This window comes from Lithobates pipiens, unplaced genomic scaffold, assembly GCF_037356315.1.
Source record: "Lithobates pipiens isolate NorthernLeopardFrog02 unplaced genomic scaffold, aLitPip1_a1.2 Scaffold_18, whole genome shotgun sequence".
In the NCBI taxonomy this organism is placed as follows: Eukaryota; Metazoa; Chordata; class Amphibia; order Anura; family Ranidae; genus Lithobates; species Lithobates pipiens.
Window position 1 is genome coordinate 344416197 of NW_027507758.1, and position 27787 is coordinate 344443983.

At 41.1% G+C, this 27787-nt stretch overlaps 1 protein-coding gene across 8 annotated transcripts in view; it reads right to left on the reverse strand.

Moving 5' to 3' along the window:
- Positions 1-27787, reverse strand: part of FAM135A (family with sequence similarity 135 member A) — a 177707-nt gene that overhangs the window by 65162 nt on the left and 84758 nt on the right. For all 8 annotated transcript variants that reach the window (XM_077487410.1, XM_077487412.1, XM_077487405.1 and 5 more), the window contains 4 exons: positions 22525-22664; positions 22371-22441; positions 15420-15593; positions 4593-4719 (listed from right to left, as the gene is read on the reverse strand). In XM_077487410.1, coding sequence (XP_077343536.1) covers positions 4593-4719; positions 15420-15593; positions 22371-22441; positions 22525-22664 — 512 coding nt within the window. The remainder of the gene's footprint in view (positions 1-4592; positions 4720-15419; positions 15594-22370; positions 22442-22524; positions 22665-27787) is intronic.

Sequence of the window (27787 nt, forward strand, 5' to 3'; positions counted from 1 at the left end):
CATATATGAGAACACAAACAATCTGAGGAACCACATTTAAATTAGCCCCTGAAGTGGAGTCAAGGGATTGAGAAGACCTACAACTACAAAAACTGGGAGATAAATAATCACCCAGGGACTGTGCTTTTCTAACCACAATGTTGACACCCTGCTCTAGAATACAAGCACATCTATCATCGTTAGACCAAATGGGCAAATATTTATTATTGACCCGTTTGATTTGGTTAACATCCAGGCTATAATACCAGAGACGGACATTTTTTTAATAATAATTTTTATATGTGAATTCTTATTATAGAATAAGTTTGCTCTGTTCTTACCTATAGCAATAGAATATGCTGTAGATACTAGAGACCATTCAGGATATCCCCTTATCAGGAATCTGCAGTATAGTGCAGCAGATTCTCTCTTGAAATCCAGTTGGTCAGTGAAAATGCACTGAAGCCTAAGAAATTGGGCAACTGTGGTGCCTTTGATAGTATGTTTAGGATGACTAGACTGGGCACATAGTAAACTGTTTCTAGTTAGTGTTTTCTTATAAAAGTTGAGTAATTACTTTGTCGTGTGTGTGTGTGTGTGTGTGTGTGTGTGTGTGTGTGTGTGTGTGTGTGTGTGTGTGTGTGTGTGTGTGTGTGTGTTGAACATAAATCCCAAAAAATCAATTGTATCTGGATTAATGTGTCCTGTAAATCTAAGATTACACACAATGTCCTTCAAAAACACCACAAATTATGTGAAATGTACATCCCTTTTGCACAGAAAATACAAGATCATCTATATATCAAATATAGTGCAATCTGATCTCTAAAAGGGTTGCCATCTTCAAAGATGTGGGACCACTACCCCCAACCCATAAATAGGTTGGTGAGTGAAGGTGAAAACTTCTCCCCCATAGCATCCCCATACCTCTGGAGATGGCAAACACCATCAAACATAACAAAAATTGTGTGACAAAAGGTAATCCAACACTTCCAAGACAAAAGCACACAGATCTGATGACAATTCCATGTAAGAATTTAAGAAAAAGGAAACAGCAATGCTAGCTATATCATGGGGTATAAATGAATATAAACTAGCAACATCACACGTAAACCAAACAGTCATCACACCATTTTAAGTCATCCATGATGGAAAGTAGACGATTGGTATCCCTCAAAACTAGGTAAAATCTGCACTATACGTTGAAGCTGGCCATCCAGCCATTGTCCTTCATTGAGGGAACCAATCCTAGACACAATGGGTCTACCACAGAGGGGGTAAAGTCCTTTATGTACCTGTAGGCAGGTGACGGAAAGTAGGCATGACATGGAAATCAGGGATGAGACACTCAACTTCCTTAGGAGTAAGGCTGCATTCACACCTGAGCGTAGCGTGTTTGAACGTTTTTACTGGCGTTTTGTCACGCGACAACGAGCGTTTTGTCACACTACAACACGAGACAACGAGCGTTTTGTCACACTACAACGCGCGACAACGAGCGTTTTGTCACACTACAACGCGCGACAACGAGCGTTTTTTAACTTCGGCGTTTTTTTTCAGCCAATAGGAAAAATATTTTTCATCTGCTTATTTTTTCTTGAGCAGATACAGCGTCAAAACGCCCGTAGAAACGCTCGTTGTCGCGCTAAACGCTCAAATCGAGCGTTTCCATTCGTTTCTATGGGAATGAAAACGCCCAAATCAGCCCAATTCGCGCGACAAAAAAGGGTCCGGAACTTGTTTGAGCTTCAGGCGTAGGGCTTCAGGCGACATGGAGTGGAGATGTGAACCATCTCCATTGAGAATAATGGATTTTTTCCCCTCCAGCGTTTTGTAGCTTCAGGCGTAGGGCTACAAAACGTTCAGGTGTGAACGGGCTGTAAAGGCTCTCAAAACCTGCTCCCTTGTTAAATATGTCAAAATGCCTTTGTAATTTTTACTGGGATCACCCTTCAGTACAATATAGGTATTAGTGTCTGTGAGTTGCCTTAATGAGTCAGTTCTATAGGTCTCCCTATCCAAAACTACTGCAAACCCCCCTTTATTTGCATTGTGAATCATAATGGAGGGATCCTCCCTTGGATTTCTCCGTGCAGATCTCAGTATGTGTGAGGTTATCATCCAAAATTAATGAACTGGAGGAAACTATGGATGCTAAATCAAACCATTCACGTTTGACCAATCTTTGCAATTTATCCATATCAGCACTTCGGGATTGTACTGGATAAACCTGGGACTGAACCCGAAAATGTACTCTCTGTGTGCAGCCCTCAGCACTATCAAGGTCTGCTGGACCCTGTTGTTCAGACACCAAATCCTCCATGTCCACTATAGCACAATATTCTCTAAAGGAAAGCCTAGAAAAATCATCATATAATAGGTAATCAGTCTCATTGTTAAAACCATCTTCTGAAACTAAATAATGTCTATGAATAGTTAAAGTACGTATTAATGTATTGATATTTGGAGAGCAGGGAATGCAGAACGCTATACTGAAACACAAACGTTGACGCTATTGCCCAGCCAGAGGGCTCAGATTTAGGGTACTGTATAAAACACAAAGGATTGATTGATTCACGGTGCTGTGTATGGGCAGCTGCAAACCCTGCCCCAGCCCCCCCCCCCACCCCGCACAGAGCACCACCATAGCAGAAGATGGGAACTGTTGTGAGGAGCAGGGAAGAGGGGGAAGCTGCGGACCTGTGTGTTCCTCTCCCTCCTGCTCAGTCTGTCATTGCACCCCTGCTTGGGCCCGTAGGGCAAAACACTGTCGAGGGATTTCACACTGGAGCGGTGCACTGGCAAGACGTCAAAAAAAGTCCTGCAAGCAGCCTCTTTGAGGCGCTTTAGGAATGGTGTATACACTGCTCCTAAAGAGCCCCTGCCTGTTAAAATCTGTGGCTGCAGCGGCGCTTTGCCTACATTTTTAACCCTTTTTCGTCCCCTAGCGAGGGTTAAGGGTGCCCCACTAGCGGCCAAAAAGTGGCGCTAAAAATAACGGTGCTTTACCGCTGACGCCCGCAATGCCCCAGCGTCAAAGGGCTCTTAACAATTATGTCTTAGGATTGTCATTAATAAAATATAAAGTGTATTAATATACTACTTCTAGTGGTTACCTATAATCCCAGGGGGGCATTGCCTCTTTTTGTGTACTGGCAAAGAAGTGACTGAGTACAGTATGAAGAGAGGTGTGTTAGAAGCTAGGGAAAATATTATAAAACCTATGATAAATAAAAACAGGTGTGTGCAGAGTGTTTAGTGTTGAGGAAACAATGTGTAGTGGGGGTATGGACAATGAGGTTAAAAAAAGGTTTTATGGGGACAATTCTGAAAGAACAATGTGTGTGCTGGAAATAAGTCTGTGTGTGCAAAAAAGTTTTGGCTCCAAGAGTCACCCAAAGACTCAGCAATATAAAATTGTGTATATATAATATGGGCCTGAAAGTCCCAAAATATTGTGGTTGGAAAAAGAAAACAAACAGTCTTAAAGGGGATCTGGGTGTAAAAAAAAAAAAAAAAAAATAGACTTAGACCTCTTTCACACCACACCGTCCTTTGCGTCGGCGGTAAAACGCCGCTATTTTTAGCGGCATTTTACCGCCGCAAATCATTTTGGGCGCTAGCGGGGCGCTTTTACCCCCCCGCTAGCGACCGCGAAAGGGTTAAAACCGCCGGCAATACGCCGCAATAGTGGCGTTTTGCCGGCGGTATTACAGCACTGCCCCATTGATTTCAATGGGGAGCAGCGGTGGAGGAGCGGTAAACACACCGCTCCTTCACTGCTCCAAAGAAGCTGCTGGCAGGACTTTTTTCTGACGTCCTGCCAGCGCTCCGCTGTAGTGTGAAAGCCCTCTGGGCTTTCACACTACAAACAATGGTGCAGCTTCTTTAGGGCGGATTGCAGGCGCTATTTCTAAGGCTATAGCGCCTGCAAAATGCCCTGGTGTGAAAGGGGTGTTAGAGTCATCCCCAGACTCAGCAATATAAAATTGTGCATTGCATGTAAGAGGTGGCATATGCTTCTTTGCCACATATATTCCAGGCTTTAGAATTCTCCAGTAGTAAACGTTATTTATTTTTTTTATCAATGGGTGAAGGACTGAGACCAAGATGTCCTAGGAGTTGCTAGTCAGAGAATAGACTCAAATGCTGGTATCAATTGGTCAGAGCTGAATCTAAAGCCAGCCATAAATAGATTAAAAATGTGGCCGGTTCAGCAGGGACTGGTCTATTTCGATCCATGTATGGGCAGGGAGGTTGTAAAGAAGTCGATCTACCAACTGACTTCTATACAACTGTCCTGTCGCATTTTCCCCAAATTGATCAGCGCTGCTGGCTATAACTGGAAGCACTAATTAGTGTATTCTGAAAACTAGTTAGTGTATTCTTCCCGCTGTCAGCATATAATAGCGCAGTGCGAAGAATTCCACCATTAACATGGAGCAGGTGGATGGGGAAATCGAGTCAACCTGCTGGTTGAAAGAAAAAGAAAACATTACTCATCTAAGAGTTACTTTACATATACTGTGAGCAGTTGTACAGGGCTGAGAGCTACATGTGCTGCTAACAGCTGATCTGATTTAACAAAGCACTACATTTTAGTAGGTTCTTACATCTGCAGACAGCTGCTTTGTGTAGTTACTGCCAAACACTACACTTTCCAGGGTTGGGATTGAAGACTCTTTATTCTGGGTGGGGGCATTTCTGTTCAACCAGGTATTTTTCATTGCACGGTGAAAGCTGAAAGAAACAATACAGTTAGAATTTAATATTATGTTTCTAACAGGAAGGTCACAACATGAAACAACAAATTTCCTACTAAAGTAAGCTGAAATGTTCTGTGAACATCACTGATGTAACTGCCTATTCTAACAACAAGATTATTAGCTTGAGATGAATTAGATGGCCAGAATCAATGACCAACTCACCACCTGTATAACAAGCTCATCCCCAGGACTTCTCCAGAGCCTCTCCGATTCTCTGGAACTCCCTACCCCAATCTGTCCTGCTATCTCCTACTGAAAACTCATCTGTTCAAGGAAGCCTACCCTGCCTTTAGCCAATAACAGAATCTTCTAGGTCTCCCATCAGTTCATCCCTCACAGTTATTACCTTCTGTTTCACCAGCCCCTCCCTATTAGATTGTAAGCCTCCAAGAGCCGGGTCCCCCCCCCCATATCCCTCTTGTATTGAATTGTATCATTGCTGTATTGTCTCCATTTATTTTTTAAAGCACTGCGCAAGTTGTTGGCGCTATATAAATCCTGTATAACAATAAATCATACTGTGCCCATCTTCGGAATAGAACACATTGTGCGAGAAAAACCCCCCACAAAGGGCCAGATGTGGACGCAAAAGATATATTTGGGCACATTTATTTTAAACCAACTCAAATTTAAAACAGTTCAAACTGTGCAGCAAATAAAAAAAAAAGAGACTAAGATTTGAACTCCCTTTCTGATACTGTCATATAACTGTGTATGAAATGTCAACAGGCAGATTGTAACATACTGTTGCGGACAAGTGGTATCTCCACCCTGCATGTCCGTTTGTTCCGAGTGCTTCAACTAGAGTGAACATATCAAACACAAATTCAACAAGTTGTAAAACAAGCCAGGGAGCATCTCGTGACTGCAGGGATAGCAACATAATGCGGATGTGAAAGTAAAAAACATCTGCCCCCCCTTGTGCCACTCCATGTGCAGCATTTGTGTGGCACCTTGTATGCAGCGAGGAAAGAAAGACACTCTTGCATTGTGATGTTTGGTGTGCATGTGTGTATGTAGGGTCAACCCCATGTACCATGAATGCATGTGGGAGGTAATGCCCTGTTTAGTGCATGTGTTTGGGGTGTGCCCTGCAATGCCTCTCTTTTCAATGGAAGTCCCAGGCTACTATGAGAGGAAGTTGAACCTGGCACTTCAGCCACTGCTAGGAGTATACCAAGTAGAATTTACACCAATCCCCTCTGCACAAAGAGAACCCACACATGCTCAGCGATGAGCATGTTTAGGATCTCTTTTTATTGTGTCCTTACTCTGACATCTATTTACGATATATATGTTCTACACTTTTAACCCCATGTCTAAAACATCCTGTGTGTCCGCACTCTTCGTTGTCCCCCACCATAAAACTCTGGCACTCATGTACTGTGAATATCATGCATGACTTAGGAGTGACAGGTTCAGTCTTAATCAATAAATGCACTTTTTGTGTTCCAATGAGGAAATTTGCAGTGTCAGCATCCCTTTAGAAGTGATTAATCCTTGGGGAATATCACACCAAAACTTACATTTCTATTGTAGGGGGTCCTAAAATCAGACTCGTAGCTGAGTGCAGAATTAGAAACATAGAATAACATTGAGTAGCTTCTACATGCAGAACACAAAACTCCTGTAGAGGCAACGTTTTTTTAAGCCAGTATCCATGGAGCCTAAACAGTAACTCCATTTTGGTTGAGAAAAAAACATTACCATATGGGTGATCTATGTACATTGCAGAGATTTGAACAAACTTTGTTGCAGATTCCAAATTTTTGTTATTTTGAGGAAACAGCAATTTGTTTGCCTGTGTTCAAGTGCAAAGTTAATTTGAATGGAAGTGACTTTTTCCTTTTATTAGCTGCTGAACTTACAAGGTTCACATGAGGAAAGGGGCAGGCAATGCACACCTTTAGATGTGATTAATCCTTTGGGAGTATCTCACCAAAAATGAAATTTTTGTTGCATAGGATGCCCAAAATCTGACTTGCATCTTGGTACAGACTTTTGAGAAAATCAGTAAGTCAATCACACAAGCAGCAAATGATATTTCTGGTGGATGTTCAGCACACCATCTGTGTGTGCAGAATGCCTCCAGGTTACCATAGTGCACGTTACAGAAAATTACAACGCTGCAGACTGAAAAGGAAAGGTAATTGCTTTTCAGTGGAGTTACCCTTTAAAGGACAACATGGCATGTGTAGCAATTGTATATCCCATAGTATTTTTATTTTTTTCCATGAAAGTGGTGACATTACCTTTGTGACTTTGGGACTGAGCCTCTTTTGGACACTTGTTGTTTACAAGTTAAAATCTTTTTTTTTTTTTTTTTTTGCTAGAAAATTACTTAGAACCCACAAACACATTTTTAAGATCCTATAGAAGAAAACGGCAGTCGTTGCAATACTTTGTCACACCATATTTGCGCAGCGGTCTTACAAGAGCACTTTTTTTGGAAAAAATACACTTTTTTGAATTAAAAAATAAGACAACAGTAAAGTTAGTCCAATTTTGTACATTGGGTAAATTGATAACCAACATGTCACATTTCAAAATTGCGCCCGCTCGTGGAATGGCGACAAACTTTTACCCTTAAAAATCTCCATAGGCGATGTATAAAAGTTACAATTTTTGAGTTACAGAGGAGGTCTAGGGCTAGAATTATTGCTCTCGTGCCATCGATCGCGGCAATACCTCACATGTGTGGTTTGAACATCGGTTTTAAGTGCGGGCGCTACTCACATATGTGTTGAGCTCGTCGGGACGTGGCGCTTTAAAAATTTATTTTAGGGGGCGTGGCCGGCGCGTGACTGAAATGGCTGCCTGAGCTCACAGCTCTCCACATCCACGGCGACTTACAGCGGCTACGAGCGGACCCCAGCCTTTTTAACTACTTCGTTCGGCAGTGCGAACACCCGCTGTACCCCGGGATCATGTCGTTGAAACGAAAGGAGACCAGGCTTCCCCGCAAACTGACGGCCTTTATGTATCAGCCGTCCGCGCGGCGAGGCCAAGATGGCGCCGCGGCGGGCGAACGTGTTACCTCAGCGGAACATCCCAGTCGTCTTCAAGGGAGAAACGACCGCTCCGATACAAACGACACGCGGGTAAGTCCCTGCGCATCTGGGAACGATTTACGTTCTCCTCCCGGGTCTCCTTCCTCACACAGCCCTGCTAAAAGTAAAATGAGGATGGATGCCTCAGAAACGAACCAGGAGGGAGACAATAGAACAGGGCAGTCCTGTGGCCTACCATTACAGAGCCCTCAAACGGATGCCATTGCTTCCTTTCCCACAGTAGGCCAGGCTGTTATGGACACTACCCTCAAGGAAATGCTTATGTCCCTCCGCAGCTCCTTACAGTCAGACATAATGTCGGTCATGCAGGGTTTTGGCAATAATCTGGCAATATTGGATAACAGAGTCACCCATTTAGAATCTAATGCTGACGCCATGACTGCCACCATAAACGACATAATTGATTCACAAGAAGCACAGGCCCAGGAAACAAAATGGTTAACTGATAAACTGGCAAATTTGGAGGACAGAGCCCGCCGCAATAATTTTAAAATCCGTGGGGTCCCGGAATCAGTACAAAATACTGAACTTCCTGCCTTTGCGAAAGGCCTAATCAAATCGGTACTCCCAGAAGCTAAAAATATGGAACTGCTTGTGGACCGTATTCATAGATTACCAAAACCTGCTTTTTTGCCTTATACCACTCCCAGAGATGTCATTCTCAGAGTGCACTTTTTTCATATTAAGGAGCAATTTATGCAGAAAGTGAGGGCTATGCCAACGTTATCTGAACCTTATACTCACCTCCAAATCTTCGCCGACCTCTCCCAGCACACCCTGAGCAGACGTAGGCAACTGAACAATATTACTAAAACCTTACGGAACAACCAAATCCAATACCAATGGATTGCTCCTGCCAAAATATCCATCAATCATGCTGGATCAAAGCATGTGGTTTCCTCAGTCGAACAAGGGCTGCATATGTTGCGAGCGTGGGCCATTATCCCATCCAATACTGATCTGGTTTCAATGGATCAAAGCAACACGGGTTCCATAATAACCCATCCTCTTCCACAGAGAGGAAATAGAAGCACACTGCCTCATTAATTGGCTGCGGTACCATATCTTATTAGGGCCGATTGGATGTGACTCCTGATCACACTCGGTCGTATTAGACTGTTACCCCCCTCCAGGGTCCTTTTTTTTTTCCGGACACCGGAGTGTCGTTCCAGTACCCTGAGAACTGTTTTTTGTTCTAATTTCACCTTTTTATACCCCAAGTATCACTCTCTCCCTGTTGTTCTAATAACCAACCCCTGGGGAGCTCCTCAGTCTCGTTCCCTATTTTTTTCTTTGTTTCTCTCTTTTTTGTTTGCTTTTCTTCTCCCTCATCCCCTACAGGTATTCAAGTTCCACTGCTGGTTTCTCATCCTAAGGACTACCTCTGCAACCCTACTCGGAACCGCACACGCAGATTGATAGACGATCTCTCCTCAACGACATATATTGACGAATTTCTTGTGCACGGAGCGGTCATCGTCCTCATCTCTGAAGTAAGCGACGGTATTTCTACTTTCAGTTACAACAGCTATCCCTCAAGCTCACACCATGACAATAACCATTGTTACAATTAATGCTAAGGGTCTGAACCATCCTGCCAAAAGAGCCTCCTTATGGGCTCTAGCTAAACAAACCAAATGCGACATATTATGTGCACAAGAGACACACTTCCTAGCCAGAAACCCCCCCTCCTGCACCAACAGAAACTTTGCTACCATCTACACAGCCAACGCGGATCAAAAAAAAAAGGGAGTGCTCATAGCTATTAACAACTCCTTGACTTTCAGACAAGACCAATGTTTTCTTGACTCAGGAGGACGGTATATTATTCTGAAATGTTATATTAATGATGCCCCTTACACTATAGTCAATGTATATGTCCCCAATACACATCAATCTCGTTTCCTACGAAAGTTACATAAAAAAGTTAAAAAAATTCAACATGGCGCTATTGTATGGTGTGGTGACTTCAACTGCACCCCTGACCCTATTCTAGATGCATCATCTCACACCACAAGGAAACGTCCTGAACTAAACTCGCTTCTACATGAACTGGAACTCTATGATGCATGGCGATGTATCCACGCAGACGAAAAAGACTTCACATTTTTCTCTCCTTGTCACAATTCATATTCCCGTATAGACCTTTTTCTCACAGATCAATGGACTCTGCAGAAAATATCTGCTTCAAATATACATCTGACCACCTGGTCTGACCACTCCCCTGTAAGCTTGACCATTGAGGATACCACTAAATGTAATCCAACTTATTTATGGAAATTGAACACCAGGATACTGCAATCCCCACAACATGCACAGGTTCTACAGGACAATCTAATGTCATTCTTTGAAAACAACACTGGCTCAGTGACTGACCCTCATATTCTTTGGTTAGCGCATAAAGCATATATGCGCGGTCTTTTTATTCAACTAGGGGCTAGAGATAAGAGGCAAAGGAGGCAGCGAATGAACACCCTATTAACAGACATCCAAACTACTGATCTCCTTAACAAGCACACTCCCACACAAGCACTTAAGGCGAAACTCATTGCCCTCAGATTAGAACTCAGAGCCTTATTGATTGAAACTCATGACAAACACCAAAAACAATTAAAAATGAGATTTTATGCGGAAAGTAATAAGCCAGGCAAACTGCTCTCCCATCAAATTAAGGGGTACTCCACTAAGTCCCGTATTCCTTACGTCCATCACCCACATACTAATGTCAAACTAACTGATCCACAAGCCATCGCAAACGCCTTTAGTACCTACTATAGTGCTCTTTATAACTTGAAAGATAGCCAAGATCAACCCCAACCAACATCCCTACAAATCAAAGCATTTTTAGATACAACTTGTTTGCCCAGCCTATCTCCCTCCCAACTAACTGAACTCAATGCACCCTTCACGGTAGCAGAAATTACTCATGCCATCCAATCCTTACCTAACAACAAAGCACCCGGGCCCGATGGCTTTGTGGGTGAATACTTTAAACAATTTCACCATATTCTCACCAAACACATTACTCCAGTGTTTAATTCGGCTGCCTCCTCGGCCTCTCTTCCACATGAAATGTTGAAAGCTTTAATCATAACAATTCCGAAGCCAGGGAAGGAACCCACCTCCACGCAAAATTTTCGTCCTATATCCCTACTAAACCATGATGTAAAACTCTTTGCTAAAGTCATAGCTAATAGATTGAATGATATTATGCCACAACTGATACACCCTGACCAGTCAGGATTTATTAAAGGCCGCCAAACGTCTGACGCAACCCGACGTATGGTCAACATAATTCATCATGCGGTGGCCCATCGGATGCCTTCTCTGCTTCTATCCTTGGATGCGGAGAAGGCATTCGATCGGGTCCACTGGCAATACCTAAAACAAGCATTGGAAAAATTTGGCTTCCAGGGTCATATATTAATGGCTATTTTGGCCTTGTACTCTACCCCATCAGCACAAGTTTATTGCTCATCCATGCTATCCACTGAGTTTAACATATCCAATGGCACCCGTCAAGGATGCCCCCTTTCACCACTAATCTTCGATTTGTTAATTGAACCCCTCGCGGCTAAAGTGCGATCCCACACACTTATATCGGGAGTTCCAATTGCCAATAAAGAACACAAGATTAGCCTATTTGCTGACGACGTGATCTTCACGTTGACTAATCCCTCCTCTTCCCTGGCTTCTGTGCAAAGCTTATTAGATGATTTTAGTCGTGTATCGTACTATAAGGTGAACGTAACAAAATCTTTCATATTACCTTTAGCCTTGCCTCAACCAATTCAACAACACTTGCGCAACAAATATCAATATGCATGGTCTTCCAACTCCCTCACTTATCTGGGTACTGCCCTTACGTCCAACCCTACTGCCTTGTATAAAGCAAATTTTGTTCCATTCTTAGCTAAACTTCCCGCAGACCTTGCCAACATTTCTAAGCTCACCCTCTCCGCATCAGGCAGACTCGCAGCATTTAAGATGCTCAAACTCCCCCAGCTACTCTATCTATTTCGGGCTCTACCCATACCTCTACCATCCTCCTTTTTCAAACAAATACAATCCTTGCTCCGTAAATATGTTTGGCAAGATAAAAAACCTCGAATAGCACGACATCTTCTTACAAAACACAGAAGGATAGGGGGCATGGGTTACATAGATATTAAACACTACTACTACGCAGCAATTTTAGCTCAACTCAAAGCTTGGTTCATCTCTGACCCAAACAATCACTGGAGCAATATTGAAGCTTCTCAAATCCTGGGCAAACACTTAGGAAATTGGCTTCTATCCGCACCTAAAATTAGGAAGACAGATCACCGTTTATCCCCAACCATTAAGGCATCCTTGGCAGCATTTAATTATCTATTCGATCACTTACCTACATCAGCCCCTACCTGTGAAATTCCTCTCCCTATAGAAACGCTACAATTACTGATAGCGGATTTACGGACCTCCACTTGGCGGGACAAAGGTATATCCCACATCTCTGACTTATACGACACTGATAACGGATATTTACTCCCATTCACCTCCTTACAAGAAAAATTCTCATTGCCAACCACGGACTATTTCAAATATGTCCAAATATCACATTGCCTTCTAAACACTCCCTCTCTCCGACGTACCCTACCGACAGTGGCTTGGCACTACCTATCAAAAAAATCCACACCGACCAAAGGTATCTCTCTCTTTTATGCTCTTCTGGATGATAAAAATAGCTTTGAGAAATTACCCCCTATGCTAAATTGGGAAAAAGATCTAAACTCCACATACTCTACACAACAATGGCACAACGCTCTACGCGCTACCTTCGCAGCGACTAAATCAGCTAACCTTTGGGATCTCTCCCTCAAATGTAATCTTCGGTGGTACCTCACCCCTACACAAATTCACAGATTTAGTCCTTCCACCGATCCTAAATGTTGGAGACTATGCGGTTCCCTAGGTACCTTATATCACATCCTGTGGGAATGCCCTAAATTGACTCAATTCTGGACAAACACTTTCCACCTCATATCAGAAATCACACACATTGCCTCCCCCCCAACTCCTGAATTGGCACTCCTTAACATAGGAATTGATAAATATCCACGTAACCTTCAAAACATAATCACTCATATATGCCTGGCAGCAAAACTGATCATTGTACGCAACTGGAAATCCCCTGAACATTTATCTCATACAGAAGTCATCAAACTAACGCATATACACGGCATGTATGAACGCATGTATGCATCGGCAGAAGGTTCCTTATCTAAACTGGCACACAGATGGACAGTCTGGTTAGAATGGTATAACACAACCAAACCTTTACTTCACTGAGAGGCTCATCTTACTCAGATCCTTGCTTACCTGTACATTCCCTCCTCCCCCCCCCCTCTCGTTTTTTTTTTTTTTTTTTCTTCTTCCTTTCCTTCCCACTATGTAATCTACTCATTACTATTGATTACTGCCAACAGGTTACCTCGAGTTATTTCCTAAGTTACTATTACTGTTCTGGATATTCCTTGGTTGAATCTATTTTATACTTACAGTTAGTAAAGATTGCTGAAGCAACGTTCAAGGAAAATGTTTGTATTGCACATTGACCGTTCACATCGAAACTTTGATCGAGGTAGCGGATCCTCGCTCTTGGTCACAGTGTGATCCCATATGGGGTGCCGGGAACGAGGGACCGTTCCCCTTATATTTCAGTCTTTGTACTGTTATAGACCTACCCTTTCTCCACCAATTTGTATTCCCTTTGTTATGTATGTATTCTGATTATATCAGTATTGTACTATCTATTGTCAACGACTCATTGTCAAGTATAATTCCTCACCTTGTATGCTACATACTTCTTGCTTAATAAAAATATATTGAAACTAAAAATTTATTTTACGTTTTATTTTTTATATCGATACTGGTCTTTTAAAAAACAAAACAAAAAAAAAAAAAAAGTTTGGTCACTTTTAATCCTATTACAAGGAATGTAAACATTGCTCCAGGACCTTCAAAAGTGTGATAGGTCGTTAGGAAATTTTATGTGCAATTTATGCTCCTAGAACGCCTGATGGTGCTGTATTTTGGGGTGTAATTCAAAGTATGCATATGCTGTGTGTGAGAAATAACTTGTTATTATGAAAATTGTGTAAAAGAAAAAAATTATTTCTTAATTTTCCCAAGAATTGTGGGAAAAGAATTGCAACTTCAAAAAACTCACTATGCCTCTTACTAAATGCCTTTGACGGTCTACTTTTCAAAAAGGGGTCATATGGGGGGTATTTGTACTTTTCTGACATTTTAGGGCCTGAAGAGAGAAGATAGGCTGTCAGTGCATCAGGTGTGATCAATTTTCAATAATTTGCACCATAGCTTGTAGACTAACTTTCACACAGACCGAATATACACATATTTGGTTTATTGTTTTCCAAAGACATGTAGCAGTGTCAATTTTGGCCCAAATTTATGAACAAAAATAACTTTTTTTTTTAAAGTTTTTTTTATTTTCTACATTTCGCATTTTTTTTCCCACTTATGTGACAAAAAATAAAAAACCCAGTGGTGATTAAATACCACCAAAAGAAAGCTCTATTTGAATGAAGAAAAATTATAAAAATGTGTTTGGGTAGTGTTGCATGACTGAGTAATTGGCATTCAAAGTGCAAGAGCAATGAAAGCTGGAAATTGGTCTGAACAGGAAGGGTGTATAAGTGCCCTGTATTGAAGTGGTTAAAGAGAAAGCACTTCCCCATCCATTCTCGGCTGGCTGGGAGAAGGATATTGGTCCCATCTCTGAGGAGATCTGGGACGATGTCCTCCGGTTCCCATCTAGAGTGTCATAGACAGACCCAGATTTTTATTCTCCATAATGTCTATAGAACTGCAGTTTCTCTGTGCAATAGGACTGAAATCGGAGCCAGCCTGTGCTATTTGAAAGGGGGTGGTCTTTTGTCTTTTTTTTTTTTTAGGGGGGGGGGTTGCTGAAGGGGGGTGGTCTGGGGTGTATATATATATATATATATATATATATATATATATATATATATATATATATATAATGTTGTTTCCATATGAAATAATAAAAAGGATTTGATTTAAAAAAAAAAAAAAAAAAGAGAAAGCACGGCATGCCCGAAAATACCAGGGCTATGGCAGCTAGCTGCTGCCATAACAACGCTATCTAGCATCAAAGTACCGACGTACGGGTATGTAATTTTGTGTGAAGTGGTTAATGGTGCCTACAGGTAAGCACGATATACTTAAAGAAATGACATGGTACAATTGACATGGTTTGATTAATAAAGATTTGAATCTCAGAAAAAATATTAAGGTGATTTAGAAAAAAAACATTTCTTTAGTGATCTAAAATATGACTGGGGTGATGTCAGAGATTGGTGGATAGTTATGAAAAATCCCTAAAAGTAGCAATATCTGCTAAGCTACTAGCTTCCGAAGCCAGCAGCATATGTACCTTTGTCATAGTACACAATGACATCTATTGATTTTTTTGTTTTTTTTCTTTTCTTTAATAAATGACTTAAGAGGCCATTTGTCATAGCAAGTCCAACTAATTTATTTCTCGAATTAAAAAAAAGAAATAAAAAAAAGTTACCTGATGAGTGGTTGATGCAAAGCAACCAAAGATCCATGAACTACAACAGATATGACTGAGAGGTGAAAGTAATCAAACATTAAATTGATGTGGTGATGAAGGCCTCTATGTAGGTTAAAGTGCAACTTTAAATTTCGACTACTAATTAGTTGCAAGGCGTTCAGGTCATTTGGTCTGGAAAAAAGTAAGAGATGAAAGGAAAACAAAAGTCACAATTAAATTAATACATTGTAAAATGTACTTTAAAAAGTTTAACTCCATGACTGAAAAGCAAGAAGACAGTCAAACTTCAAAACAAGATGACCATATAAACCATCATGCGGGCTTGCTAAGCCATAAATCCTATCGCTTGGCGTATTTCTGCATATTTAAATGGCTACAAACTCTCTACATTTAATACAATGAAAAACATGGAAGTAGTAGACTGTGGAAGTGGAAGGCCTCTTAAGGCATGCCCCATGTGAAGGCTGTGTTTTCCTGCACAGGGACACACAGGTGTCTATTGGGACACAGTAGCTGCTCCCAATCCCATATCAGGGTGGGTCAAACTGTCTGCGGTCAGAGCTGTGCACCCATACCAATGACAAATTGGGGCCAACGCCTGTGTCCATGCAGCCGCTTCATCCCAATAAACATTAACAGGACTGCCTTCACGGTGATACACGGCATGCCTGTGCAGGTAATAACCTTCCTTGCTGGTACGAGTTCACTGTAACACAACATTTACACTTGCTTCCTGGCTTTGTTTTATATAAACACAGAGAAATCGATCTGAATTGCATAAACAAACTTTATGCTTCCCAGATCAATTCCTCCTGGGCAGGTTCACACCACAATTTCTGCATTCAAGATGCGTTTGTGCATGCACATTTACACAGGTTTTTGATGCATTTCGATGCGTTTTGGTGCATTTTCTTCAGATTTTTGTATATCCAATGTATGTGCATTTTCCATGCGTTGCGTTCCATACATAAAAATTGCAGTATGTTCTTCTTTTGTAGATGTAGATTAAAAAAAAACACACTGGATTGCATCTAGTGTGCACCAACCCTAAATGTACCTGCATTTACATTGCACAAGTTTAGACACATTCAGAGTATCTAATCTGCTTCTGGACACACTGATATCTATTTTCAGTGCCCCATTCAACCCAGAACACGGTTCCATGTTAGTTTCCTGCACCGTGTTGCAAACACACTGGGTGTGTGATCTGCTCCGGATGTAAAAAAAAAAAAAAAAAAAAAAAATCCTGATTACACCCCAAACAAAGTGCATTTACCTGCACTGGATAGCATGGTACTGCAGTACCATGCGATCTGGTATTTGCATTTTTAAAATGAATGCATGCACTACTTTTGGTGTGATTTCAAATGAATAGACTGAAAATAGCATCACACTGAATCGCACAGGAACATGGAGCGTGTTCCTGTGCGATTCCAGTGTGAATCAGCAATAAGGGTTAATTCACACTGAAACGAGGTGCAGAAAACCTGTGTTCTGTGCAAGTTTCCCGGATCACGTTGAAAAGCCCTGGGTGTGCGATCTGCTGCCGGTGTCAATATAATCCTAATGACACCCCAAATACAGAATCCAAATGCAGTGTGCTTGGTTGTATCAGATTGCACAGTACTACAGAGTGTTTTTGAAAAGTAGTGCATGCACTAATTTTGGAGCGATGTGTTTTCAACCTATTCAAATGAAGTCACACAGGAATCACACAGCAACTCAGTCCGATTCAGGTGTGAAATGGTCAGAAAAAATAAATAACTTGAATGCACCTAAACACAGGTAAATGCACAGTATGAATTATACCAAAATCATTAAATGTTTTAATATGCATTTATAAATGTTCTATAACAGCATGTATAAATGCTATAAATCTATAAATGCATGTATGCCACAGGCAGTGTGAATGAGGCCTTAACCATTTGAAGACTGCACAAAATTGTCCGACTTATACTTAGGGCTCATTCACACAGGCGTACAGTACTAGACGTTCAATAATTTATACAGTTCTGAATTCTGGAGTATTAAATTCTTTGGGCCCACGTACACTAATCCACATTGGTCCACAGCATAAAGGTATGAAAACCGAAAATGGAAATCTGCATTGGAAAAATCTGGTGCATACTTTATGCTGGGAACATGTTAAACTTTGTGCTAATATATACATGCATAGTTCGCAAATGTACTCAATTGGCTGGCATGTAAATATCACCACTGACTACACATGGCTTATCTTAACAGGTCAGTCCTGAACAGTGGCCACAATCTGTAGAGCACATTTGCGCTGTACACGTGTAAATGCTAGCACAAATGTTATGTACCGTGTGCAGGCAAGATTTTACATATGATCTTGCTGTCAGCATTTATTGACTCAACATGCTGCATTGTCCTGCTAGAGATCCCTGCATCCACACTGCTTGTGTGAAAGTGGAAATCTTTGTTTTTATTTCTTTTTTTGGTTTAACCCACTGGGGTTAAACCACGTTGGTGTATACCTAGCTTTAATGGTCTGATCGCTAAGTGAAAATAAAGGAAACAAAATGAATGCAGACAACAAGAATTGGTGAACTGCTATAATAAAGGTTTGCTTTTGGGTTTAACACGGATTTAAAGGAAGAAAACTTGATGTGTATAAACTCCACATCAAGAATACATAAACACCAAAGGATATCCATACCCACTAGATGTGGAGGAACTCTGAGGCTAATCACATATAGACCACAAACTGTCCAAAGCCTGTTAGGATTTAAAGCACCGACAGACACCAATGCAGCAGCCACTTCTGCCCTTTCCCTGCAAGGTAATCTACCAAAAAACGTATAGGAAAGTTTTATGTATGGCTGAGCATATAATGAGATCAGAGCACTCTGTGACGCAAACCATAATGCAGTAATGGCGAACCTTGGCACCCCAAATGTTTTAGAACTACATTTCCCATGATGCTAACCTACACTGCAGAGTGCATGAGCATCATGGGAAATGTAGTTCCAAAACATCTGGAGTGCCAAGCTTTGTCATCACTGCTGAATGCATCAATGAGAAACAATATAAGCATTGCTTGTAAATAGTTGTGAACTCAATATGTCCTTGATGTGATCTGTCCATGGTCAGCCAAGTACATACTAACGTATATTAATCGAAATATATCCAATGATCCCTTATATCTTGCAATGCTAAAGCCACATGTCCTTGGACAATAAAATAATAGTCTAGACTGTAGACAGGTCAATAGACTTGAGTGGGAGTATCTATGCCTCACTAGGCATACTCTTAATTACTTTAGTCTCCAGCCTTTTTGCTCAATAAATATCATGGTGTTCCAGGTATTCTACATTTTCTTCAGGCTGGATAGGGCTTTAACCACTAAAGGACCAAGCTTATTTCTGACACTTGTTGTTTACAAGTTAAAATCAGTATTTTTTACTAGAACCCCCAAATATTATATTTTTTTTGCAAGGACTCTGGAGAATAAAATGGCGGTCGTTGAAATATTTTACACGGTATTTGCGCAGCGTTTTTTTTTTTTAAATACACTTCCCTGAATAAAAAAAAAAAAAAAAAAAAAAAAAAATAGACGGTAAAGTTAGCCCAATTTTCTTGTATATTGTGAAAGATGATGTTATGCCGAGTAAATAGATACCCAATAGGTTAGAGGTTAAAATTTCACACACTCGTGGAATGGTGACAAATTACAGTACTTAAAAATCTCCATAGGCGACGCTTTAAAAAGTTTTAACAGTTACCAGTTTAGAGTTACAGAGAAGGTCTTTTGCTAGAATTATTGCTCTCGATCTGATGATCGCGATTATACCTCACATGTGTGAGTTGAACACAGTTTACATTTGCAGATGCAACTTACATATGCTTTTTCTTTGGTGTACTAACATGCGGGGACAGGTTAAAAATTATTATTTTTATTATTACATTATTACACGGTCTCTTTAAAAAAAAAAAAAAATATGATCACTTATTGCTGTCACAAGGAATGTAAACATCCCTTGTGACAGTACTATACTTAAAAGTATTCAGAACGCCAAAATCTGCATTTTGGAACACTTTGGATTTCTTTTAAATCAGCGCCATTGGCAGCCAAATAAAAACGGGAAGGGGTGTCGTTTCCGGGTTATTACATCTGAGACCCAATCTAAGCCGATTCAAGCTTTGTTTGGGACTCCCGCCAACCGGCAGATGTGCATGCATGCCATTCCTCTGCAGTGTATGCTAGGGATGTTGAATATAATCACAGCATCAATGCATCGCGATTCAAGATGTTTGCAATTCTGCAACGATGCTGTGACTCAGACGAATCGATGTCCGACGACGTCATGCAGCGCTCCATGCATGCAGTGTTCTGCCTATCCTGCAGACACACAGAGGCAGAGTGCATGGTGCATAAAGCTTCCTCCCATTACCCACAGAGATGACAGTGCAGATGCGCACCCCTAGTGTACACCGTATTGTGTCATGGGAAACAATCACCCCAGTTTGACTTCTTTAGCTGAACTTTCATGGCGATTGTCTTCAACCTTTCTCCTCACTTTTGCTGCAGTATTCTGACTGATAAGTAAAGCTTTGCTGATCTTCTTGCAATCCTCACCTTTCTTGTGTAAAGAAATTATTTTATAATCAAGTGTCTGCTGGACACCTCTTTAATGAATAATTAGACTCACTTGTAGTTGAATTCTTGTTAATTAGGATTTTGTTGTCTAAAATTTAGCTTTGCTCGACTTTGATTAGGGTGTATTCATTTTTGCAACATGGTATTGAATGAATTTGTTAGGAAAAATACTTTTTTGTGTGTGAAAATGAACAAACCTTGGTTTACTTTGTATTTTGTAGTATAGCGTCCCATAGGAAAATGCTGATTCAGAAAGTAAAGGTTTTCTGACAAATGTGTTAGGGTGTACTCATTTATATCTTGCGCCGAGGCAGATATTTGGACTGGTGTTTTGAAAAAGAAGGAATTATCAGAGATGCACTAGAAATGGGGAGCTGAGGGGTTATTACACATGTGCTGTGGACAGGCCAATGAGTGAGAAATGTACAGAAGATAAAGACTGGTATGCTGGGAAGTTAACACATGTGCTTGGGTCTGGCACCCAAGGGGGGTTAATATGCATGCACTGGGTACAAAGAGGTCAATGCACATGAGCTGGGAACTAGTGATCACTGAAAAGTTATCCTATATATGTGCTAAGGGGTTAACATTCATGAGTTGGAAACTGGGCACTAAGAAGTTAATGCTCATATGCTGGGGAAAGATCACTGAGGGGTTAATACACATACACTGCAGACTAGTTACCAGGGGGATAACCTACAGTACATGCTCTTGAATTTAATCACTGAGGGGAATAATACTTACACTGCATAAAGGTCACCAATGACTCAATGCTCATAAGCCTGGGAAAAGGTGACTGAGGAGCTACACTCCTTCTGTGGGGCTGATCACTGAGGGGCTAATGTGCATAATCTGCTCAGTTCAGTGTACTCAGTCATATAGCTGCAAGCACAGATACTGGTAAGTGAGAGGTTTGTGTGCTTGGGGTAGGACACAGGGAAAAAGAGCAATGTGTGTCCTATACTACACATACACACACAACTGCACCACAGATGCAATCCATCCTGCCTTATCACAGGTACAGAAACATTCCTGGTGAAGGGAACAGAGACTGCTGTCTGAGCGATAAGCCTCCAAATTGTGTTGGGGTTCAGTGATCGATGTTTGCGGGGAGGACACTGACAATGTTTAATACACAATTTGAGTGGTAGGAGTATGGGTAATGCTCAGAAGTCTCTGGAAGGAAACTAGAGGCTGTGGGGTTGATTTACTAAAACTGGAGAGTGCAAAATCTGGTGAAGCTGTGCATGGCAGCCAATCAGCTTCTAACTTCAGCTTGTTCAATTTAGCTTTGTCAAAATAAAACCTGGAAGCTAATTGGCTTCTATGCAGAACTGCATCAGATTTTGCACTCTCCAGTAAATGACCCCCACGTGCCATAAATGGAATACATGTGCTCGGGGTCGAATCTCAATGGGAAAAAAAAAAAACAATGTGTGCGCTGCTGCTGGTGGGGTCTCACTGCTAGAGGATACCCTGTTTAGCTACATTTTAGACTGGAGGCATTATCGCTCAGTGACAAATGACAAAGCAAAAGTGGAACAAAAGGCTTAAAAAGTGATTGCTGCCTCCCATGGGGGCACTCGTGCATGCTCACACCCCGAGCCCCACTGCTGTATCCATTCACACAGACAGCGGGACTCGGCCCCACTCCCCGCTCCCTGGCTTTGATTGACAAGCCAATGGCTCCCGATGTCCCAGCAAAGCCAGCGAGACCCGAAATGAAAGGAGAGAAGAGCTACAGACAAGCATGGCGCTGGATACAAGGAATGCATTAAGGTAAAATATGTTTAGGCTTTACAACCACTTTAACATGATTAAGGAAAGCGAAGGATTGCTAACAAATGTAAGTGGACCTGTGGTGTCAAGTTTAGCTAATAACATCCCAAAGATGGAAACCTGATGCTGCTGACATATGGGCAATTTAGGCCCCTTTCACACAAGGGGTCTGATCAGGTCCGCCTGTCAGTTTTCCAGACGGCCCTGATCGGACCCTCAATTTACCCTTATGTACCACCAGGTGTAAACAGACTGTCCGTTTACACCTGCCTACCTTCAAACCAATCTGGTACCATAAAAAACAAATGAAAGGGGATCTTTCCCCTCTGTCTAGGCAGATTAGAGGGCAGTTGGGTGTAAACAGACCGTGGAGTCCATTTACACTCTGCATAAAGTGTGTAGACATGGACCTGTCATCCACCTGCTCTGCTCAGCGGACAGCCCCGTGTGAAAGGGGCCTTACGTGTACAGGCATGTAGATCATATAGTGAAGTCTGGTGAATAATCTACTGCATCCAAATCGGTCATTTGTTTTTTTTTTTACTTACGAATAATCAGTGTCTGTGAAATAAAGGTCAATGGAAAGTTGAAACACCATCTCATTTAACGTTTCCTCAATCTGTAAATACAGAAAAATTATTGGATAAATATTGGTAGTATCAGTAAATCACTAATGGTATTGTTCATGTGTAATACCATTACCTTCCTTTCATCCAGAAGCATCTTGATTTTAAAATTCATTACATCATTAACTGCAACCTCCTCATTTTTGTATAATATTTGAAATATTTTACTGCAGACTACAGTATCTTGCACTGAAGCTGGAAAGGCTAGATCATCACCTATTAAAAAAAAAAAAAAGAGGCTTAAATTAAGAAAATACATTTTTCATCAGAGGGTTAAAGTTAGGGGTGGGTGCAAAAGAGGGAGTAATCTAACCTGTAAAACAAGTGGTTACATATTATATATTTTACACACACACACACATATATTATATATATATATATATTATATATATATATATATATATATATATACACACACACACCAATCTATGCAGTGCGTTACATACGTTCACATCAGTCCCTGCCCTCAGGGAGCTTACAATCTAAGGTCCCTTTCTCACATGGAACACTGTAATGTTAAACAAATATCAATATTCACATAAAAAATGTGCAAAGAGAATTTAATGCGATAAAAACCATGCTAATAAAAACCTAATAAAACCATGCTAAAAAGTGCAAAATCAGAACATTAAAATCAAGGTAACAAATAGCACCAATAATTCAGTTATGTAAACACATTCTCAGTGAAAGTGCAAATATCAGTGCTAAAAAAAAAAAACACAAACACATCAAGTGATATTTGAATGTGACATTTATATGCAAGAGCTGCCAAGAAAAGTCTATAAATTTCTCTGTGGTGTTTGAAAGTTGCATCAAATCTAATTAGTAAAGCCAGCTGCTCCCTGGAGAGCCTAGTACTCCAAATCCAGAGCAGTTACATAAGCTTCTCCACCAGCGTACAAAGACTTCTTACTCCAATGCAACAATAGTAGCAAGCAGATACAAAGCAAAGGTAGTAAAGCGATCCCCCTCCACGGTGCACCTGGCTTTACCAATCTGAAGTATCTAGAAGAGTTTCTATGCCATTTCTGGAGTTCTTGGTAGAGATTTATGACCACTCTTTGCAGGGGTTCATAGTCCTCTAGTAGTCCTCTAGTAGGCAGATTTATAAATCACAAAGGTGACATGTGCAGTTGTTATTCACCTCCATTTGGATTTGATGCACCGTTCAAGCACCACAGAGATGTTTATGGAATTTCTTGGCAATTCTTATATATGATTTTTTTTACACCTATCCAGACACACCACCTACTCTTTCATGCTTTGTGAGGACTTCAAGTACAATTTTTAGCTTTATCTACATTGTCCGATTCCCACTATGAACACATTGATAGTTATAAGGTTTTTATACCATCATGTACTGTAAAACTAAGCTACACATGTTCTTACTGTGTTTCTTGTGATTGTGGTTGGCTACTTACTTTGTGGGAATGTGAACATTAATATATACAGTTATTGTAGAGCACTAAGCAAGAAACAGAGCCTATAGGTGTAAAGGTGGCTGTCTGTCAATGCACCTTCTGCTATGAACACACAAAAACACACACATTTTGCCAACATTGGAACAAAAATCATATTGGATGCTATGAGCCATATTACAGGTTTAGTTCTGGGAAACATTTCAAGTATACTAAAGCAAGACATTTATTTCAACCAGAATCTTAATGTCCAAGAAGGTAGCCTGTGACTAGCTAAATATTGAGGAAGCCCTCTTCACTGGGAGAACACAGTGATTACTGCTAACGACTAACAACCGCTAGCAATAATCGCATGTAAAATCCAACAGGCTGGTCATACCGAAGTTGATCAATCGGCCTGGGTTCATCCAGCCTGCCCATACATGATTAGAATCTCAGCCAGTCCCAGCTGAACCAGCCAATATGTAAATAGTCTATGGCTGGCTTAAGGTACAAACATAGGGAAACACTGCAAATTTGTGATAGACATGCCATTTACATATAGTATATAAAAATAAAAAAAGATGGATAAACAGATAAATGCATACACAAAGCTTAAAAAAAAAAAAAAAAAAAAAAAAAATGTACATTGAAAATTTACATTGAGCCAACTGATCTTTTCATTGTTTAAAAAGGCAATATATTTTCTATAAACATCAAGATGTTCAAAAGATGACCGGATAAAGAAAATGGATGGATAGATGGGAGGCTGATGCTCACAATATGTATTATATGTTCTGTAACTAAAGCGTAATCTTTACATCATCTTCCCTATTCCAAATAGACACAGAGATAGATTAAATTAGCATCTGCAAAGTGCTCAAATCAACAGACAACCGATAGGATTGTGTTTTCATTAAAGAACAGAAGGCAGACATCATCTTGAATATCATTTTCATGCTTCATCGAGTTGGAAGTCCAAAGAATGCAGCTGCCTAGGGTTAGCTGGATGTTTAGAATTCATACTTTCACAAGATATGTGCCCAAGGCTCTGACAAATCCTGAACAAGGCCAGCATCGTTCACCCTCAACAATGACCGAATCCATGGATGCCTGCCGTATGTTACTAGTTTACATACTATTTCTGGGATTTAACTGCTGTCAATGCCTACTATTTCACAGCAAGTGTCGGATCTAAAATTAGAGTATTGTATGTAAGACACTGGTCGCCCTATCTCTCCAATTAAATGTAAAAGCATTGCTACTTGTCGAAACACAGAACAGGCAGTTGCCAGAGGCTTGTGTTACTTTCTGCATGGATAGTGTGGGTCTCTGTGTACAACCCTCTCAGTGATCCCATGCAGTGACAGCTGTGCTATTACTGACTGAGGCCTACCCTTAGGGCCCCTGCCATTAAAATAGGAGGACTCTTTATTAACAAACAGTATTATCAGATTATATGCCAGAGAGAAAATAGTTTCAATTAATTGATCAAAATCCCTGCTTTATTGTCTTTTTGCTAAATGAGCTGAGCTACACCTTCCACACCTTGCTTTTACAAGGTGACACTGCTACTGAGAGTGTATCCTCACTGCATATCATCAGGACTGGTTTGTTAGGATGATCTCAGCACTCAGCGTTGCAGTTGTGGATGCCGTTACTCTGTATCAGGCTTACAAGAGAATCAGGAGAATTTATAAAAGGCATCTTAGACAGAGAGCTGAAAGCATCAGTGCTTACGTCTGATTCATATACCTGTCAGACAGGTACAGGAATTTGATTGTGTCAGCAATTAGGTTGGAGTGTCTACATTGGACATTCCTTCCTTAGTGCACTCGCTCCCATCACACTGACAAGTGTATGGGCGAGTCTTGTACTGGGGTGGGTGGAGCCTTATGGGGAACCAAGAGTCTATTTTCTTATCAGGTCTGTTCACCTTTGATTGACAGCAGACACTATTTAGTCCAGTCGTGGCTTTTGAGTCTACCCACTGCCATATGCTGTCAAAAGTAAAATGAACTTGATGAGGAAATAGTCTCCTCGTTCCACATTAGGCTCCACCCACCCAGTGACAAGTAATTTCCTAAATATGGGTGTTGCCTAGATCCAGGTCATGACATCACCCATATCCCTGTGTACATTTAGCTTTCGAATGGGGAAACTTAATTACCGCTAGTTTCCTAACCTGAGAACTGGCAGAAATTCTTTAAGAACTTGTCGCTGTCAAAGCAACAGGTTCTTAAAGTGAAGGTAGTAGGAACTACCTGAATTTGACGGACGTGTCCGCAATGTTACCTAATGCCAGAATTAGGAGAAGATAGTTCTTAAAGTGGTTGTAAACCCTTACAAACCACTTTGACCGACAGGTAAGCCTAGATTAAGGCTTACCTGTAGGTCCAAGAAATATCTCCTAAACCTATACGGTTTAGGAGATATTTACCTGAAGACAGCCACCACTGTCTACGGCGCATGCACCGTAGACAGCGGCGCGCAGGTGCACTGGGTAAGCCGCATATCGTGGCGATATGCCGCGAGTGTCGGCTCCCGTGCGCATGCGCGGCTGTGATTCGCCAGAGCAGCGAGACCCACGGAGACCCACCAAGAAGATGGACGCTCGGAACTACAGGGGACAGCGGTGACTTCGCTGGCTCCTGTGTCAGGTAAGTGACTCATAATGGACTACTATGCGATGCATAGTAGTCCATTATGCTTTACCTTTGCAAGGAATCAAAGAGGAAGTAAACCCATTAGGGTTTACTTCCTCTTTAAGGGGACTAATGCCAGAAAAGTGACGCCATTAGGGCAGTTGTGAAATCCCTGAAATGTATTCAAAGAAAGCAGCAGATTTTCAGTCTAGATGAACAGCAAATTACAGCACACACTGGCAATAATACAGTAGATTTCCCCTAAATGCAACTGAAACCACTGAACTGATCATATGGTATATAATTGGTTCTTATGGGGGTTTTTTTCATTTAATATACACAATGCTGACAAAAGGGATCCAAAGCTGGACGAGGAGAACAGCTATGCTGTGAATGAGAAATTACACTCACTGACTTCATAAAACAAAAAATACGAGATCATCCACAATTTGACATTTATTGACATAAAGTAGATATAAACTCCATTCATGAAATCTGACACAATGTTTAACTACCTCTCTTCAAAGCCCCAAGTCCAGTGGCTTTCTCCTGCCCCCTTCTTTTGTTATCAGTATGATAACTTCTGCTAAGTTCTGAGATAAAACCAGGCTGAATTTTGTGTCAGGGTGGATACATAGAAATAGATGAGCAGACAGCTGGTCTATTCACAGCACAGCTCTGCATTGTTTCTTCCTTTTTCTGCCTATGTGGAGAGGGGGTGTGTGTTTTTCCTCCAATCGGCTGTCTCACAGTATATGCCAAGAATCCACACCCAGTGCTGAACAGCAAGATAAAATTTCTAACACCCACCATGTGCACTTTATAAAGAATATATCAAGCTGAAGATAGCAGATATACATGTAGAACATATGTAGAGAGATTTGGTTCTGTGTATCATCTGAGGCTGTTCACTTCACTGGGTATATGTGAGGATTTACATCCACTTTAAGCGTACCAGAACAGATAACAAAACATACTTGCAGCATTTTGTTCTTGACATGTGTACCACAACGCATAGTTGTGCGTTACCATGTGTTGTGGTGTATTGCAGCATATGCGAGTCAGATCTGTATTGCCTTGGTGTTTTGGGGTGCCATTCAATCTTAAAGTGGTTGTAAACCATTACAGACAACTTTTTACTACAGGTAAGCCTATAATAAGGCTTACCTGTAGCTACTGTGGATATCTGCTAAACCTGCACGGTTTAAGCGATATCCACTTTATGAGCATATACTGACGTCATCGGCACATGTGCACTGAAGCAATGGCTTGTTCGTGCCATTGCTTCAAGCTGATG